General features: G+C 61.2%; 1 protein-coding gene across 1 annotated transcript in view; it reads right to left on the reverse strand.

Annotated features, from left to right (window-relative positions):
- LOC104536199 (cadherin-22-like) overlaps window positions 1-3873 on the reverse strand; it is a gene marked incomplete at its 5' end in the record, with an annotated part of 18741 nt that overhangs the window by 9881 nt on the left and 4987 nt on the right. Inside the window, one exon of the mRNA XM_010178755.1 lies at window positions 396-515. Coding sequence (XP_010177057.1) covers window positions 396-515 — 120 coding nt within the window. The remainder of the gene's footprint in view (window positions 1-395; window positions 516-3873) is intronic.

Here is a 3873-nt window from a genome sequence, read left to right on the forward strand (position 1 = left end):
CAGCACCAGTAACACCCACGGCACGGCTACCACAGCACCGGTAACACCCACGGCACGGGTACCACAGCACCGGTAACACCCACAGCACCAGTAACACTCACGGCATGGGTACCGCAGCACCAGTAACACCCACGGCACAGGTACCACAGCACCAGTAACACCCACGGCACGGGTACCACAGCACCAGTAACACCCACAGCACGGGTACCACAGCACCAGTAACACCCACGCCACGGGTGTTGCAGCTCAGTGGTGCAGACCCGTGCGCACACAGCCATGCACAGAGCAGACCTGCAGGCACACGGCCGTGCGCGGTGCAGACCAGGGACGCCTGGCCATGGTCTGGTCTCCGTCTCCGTCCTCCCCCGGCCGCCCCAGCCCCCGGTGCCGCTCACCTGTCTTGCTGTCCACAGTGAAGTGCTGCTCGCCTTCCAGCATGCTGTACACCACCCGGGCACTGCTCCCGTACGTGGGGTCATCGGCGTCGGATGCCATCACCTGCATCACGGAGGTGCCTGTGGCAGGGACAAGGAGGAAACGTCAGGGAGGGGGTGGGAAGAGCAGCGCACGCCTCGGGCCGGGGGCTGGCAGAAGAGCCCTGGGAGGGCAGGGGCCAGCTCCGGTCCCTTGCATGCGCCGGTGCAAATGGGAATGGTTGGATGCAAACGCAGAATTTCCCCCAAAGCCCCAGGGCCAGGACTGCAGGCCCTGCCGAGTCCCCTTCTGTCCCACAGAGTGGCAGGAGGGGGCGGGACAGAGTGGCAGGAGGGACTGGACCGGGGCCATCTTGGGGCCGCTGCTCTCCAGGAGTCACTTTTCTCCCAGCGGATTTCCACTGAAAACCATCTGGGAAGGGGCTGGGGACAAGAAGTTACCACCAGAGCTGTCCCTTTCCCACCAGCACCGAGCGCCGTGGTCCCCTCCAGCGGGGGACCTCCCCATCAGGTGCTCCACACCACAGCACACAGACCCGCGAGGGGACAACGCCATGGGAGAGGAGGGTTCTGCTTGCCCAGAGCCAGACACAGCGCCACGTCCTCATGCTCTACACGTAGCAGGGCAGGACGACTATAAATTGGATAAAAGTCCATCAGATGTCTGCAATTAAGTTATTGATTTTCAACGCTGCCTCATTAAACTGGGTGCTTCACTCCCGAGTGTCCCTGCGATGGCTTTAATTTGACATCATGTTCAATTTGACAAAAGCAGGACCCAGGACATGGGAATGGGGCCAGGAGCAAAGGGGCTGAGATCTATGGAGACAACAGCAGGAGGGAGGAGAAGAAGCCTAATCCCAAAGGAGATGGTGCGAACGATGACCTGTGAGGACAGGATCCCCCATTCACCCCCAGCCCCAGACTGAGCGTCCCTGCCCCGGAGGTCAGGACTGGCCCCGGTCACCTCTGATGGATGAGGTGCAGGGTGGGGAGAAAAGCCCTGAGCTGCTCACAGGGAGGATCAAACCAAATCCCTGTGCAAGATGCTGCCTGGGCCAAGTGCTGACAAGGCTGGCAGAGAAACCAGTAATCTGCACTGGATGAGATCCCCCAGAAATGACTGCACTTCAAAGGCAGATTTTCCTTCAGAGACGGCTCCAGAGCAGCCAAAAATGAAGGGGTGGCCAGGAGAGGACATTTCAGCGCTGCATCCATGCCCTGCTCTGCCCCACGCTGCCGTGCACCAGCTGGGGAGCAGGGGCACTGCTCTGCTCCAGAAACAAGGACAGGCCCACAGGATGACCACAGCCAGGCTGTGTCACGAACAGCCCAGAGCCAGGCTCACTGCTCGCTGTCAGTGTCCAGACCCGTTTCGCTCCCAAGCAGGAGTGCACACATGGTCAGAAACAACCTCTGCTCCATCAGCGCGGGCAGAAACGGAGCTGGAGCCACCCCAACGGAGGATGAGGAGCTCCGGTGCCTTCCTCTTCCTGTCGGGAAGCCAGGGCGATTCTGCACCAGCCCAGGCTGGGCTCGGGCAGGAGATGGCGGAGATGGCAACGCTGGGACACACGCGCTGCCCCCGTCCAGTTCGCTTCTGCTCTCCCGGGAAGGGCCTTGCTGAAGAAAAGGAGCAGTTACCACGGCTGCTTCTCATCTCATCCTCCCTGGCCACTCCTCAGAGCTGCAGCTCTGCTGATAGCACGAGAATCCCCCTCATCAGTCTTCAGCAACAAGGCAGTTCCAGTCAGCTTACTGATGCTCTGCTGTCTCCAGTGAAGTTATGGAGCATCCCTGCGAGGCACGTCCAGACCACACCACAGCACCAGCAGCCTTGCAAACGGCTGTTTAATAACACTATTGCTGCGTTTCCTGGGAAGGCTCCGTCCTGCCTCCCGCTGCCCCTGCCCGGCAGCACCCCCCACTGCAGCACCCACCAGCAGTGGCCCTGCACAAGCATCCCACACTGCAGGAACCACTTGCTCTCACCCAGGCACCTCAGAGGCAAAGGGTTGAGACCCAAAGCTCACCCACACGTACAGGAGCCCACGGGAGCTGCTCCCTATCTGCAGCACAACCCGGGCTGCAGGCTGCTGCCCCACGGAGCCTGCAGCATGGCCAGCTCAAGGTCACCCGTACCAGGAACAGGTCCAGCTTTCCAGCATCCTCTCACCCCCCACTTGCCCCTTTTCCACCCTTCCCTTCCCCTCTTTCCACCTGGAGAACAAAGGTCTCAAATTCCAGCTCATCCCCATCCCCTCCTTCATGGAGATGAGCCTGGGGTCACCGGAGCCTGGGGACAGCAGCTCCCACCCTGCTCTAGCATTAGTTCTGCTCTGTGAGCACAGCACTGCCCACAGCAAGTACAGCGTGTAGGACTTTTATTTACTTTCCTGGCATGTGCCCTAGCCATAAAAGATACAATAAATAACATGCGAGCATCCATCATGTACTGAATAACCCACCTCCCATAACCAGGAAGCCTGAACTCGTACCCAGAGAGGTAATTAGACGTGTAAAGGAGATAAAGACCTCAGTGCCTCCCCTGGCCAGCGCACTCCACAGAACCAGAGGAAACCAGCAATTCTACATCAAAATTAACGAGTCAGGGTCCGTCTCTCCCTCTCCTGCTGCAAAGGTGTGGTCCAGCACAGAGCAGTGTCCCCAGAGGAAGGGGGGCAGCAGCCGCCCCCCACCACCCGCACTGGGGCCATGCAGCACCCATGGGTGCGGGAGGGACGCCCCTGCCCCTTCCCGCAGCACCAGAGCCTCTGGGGCGGTGCTGTTCCCGCGGCCAAGGCTGCAGACCACTCGCTATGCCACGCACTGCAAACGCGCCCAGCCAAAATCAGCATCGACAGGCGAACTCCAAACACATCCAAGAGCAGGGAGGCCCTGCGCTGAATCCACAAACGAGCCACTGGGAGCCGTCACTTCCCCGGGGACAGGAGCACAGCCAGGATCCAGGTCTGCCAAGAGGCAACCGCGCAGCAGAAGCCAGCACCAGCCGAATTTGGCTGCCCCTCCTGATGGCAGCCTCCTCGTCCCAGGGCCGGGCAGGAGCCTCCAGCACCCCCGGCTCAGCGGGAGCACAGCGGGAGCCCAGAGGACACTGCTCCGTGCAGACCCAGCCCCACTCGGTGCAGACCCAGGACCACTCAGTGCAGACCCAGCACTGCTCAGTGCAGACCCAGAACTGCTCTGTGCAGACCCAGCACCGCTCAGTGCAGACCCAGAACCACTCAGTTCAGACCCAGCACCGCTCAGTGCAGACCCAGCCCCGGTCAGTGCAGACCCAGCACTGCTTGGTGCAGACCCAGAACCACTCGGTTCAGACCCAGCACCGCTCCGTGCAGACCCAGCGGAGCCCAAGGGACACCACTCTGCCCGCACCCGGAGCAGACCCAACACCGCCGGCCACTGCAGCCCTGCAGAG

The sequence above is a fragment of the Mesitornis unicolor genome, unplaced genomic scaffold, assembly GCF_000695765.1.
Source record: "Mesitornis unicolor isolate BGI_N332 unplaced genomic scaffold, ASM69576v1 scaffold29152, whole genome shotgun sequence".
NCBI classification, from domain to species: domain Eukaryota; kingdom Metazoa; phylum Chordata; class Aves; order Mesitornithiformes; family Mesitornithidae; genus Mesitornis; species Mesitornis unicolor.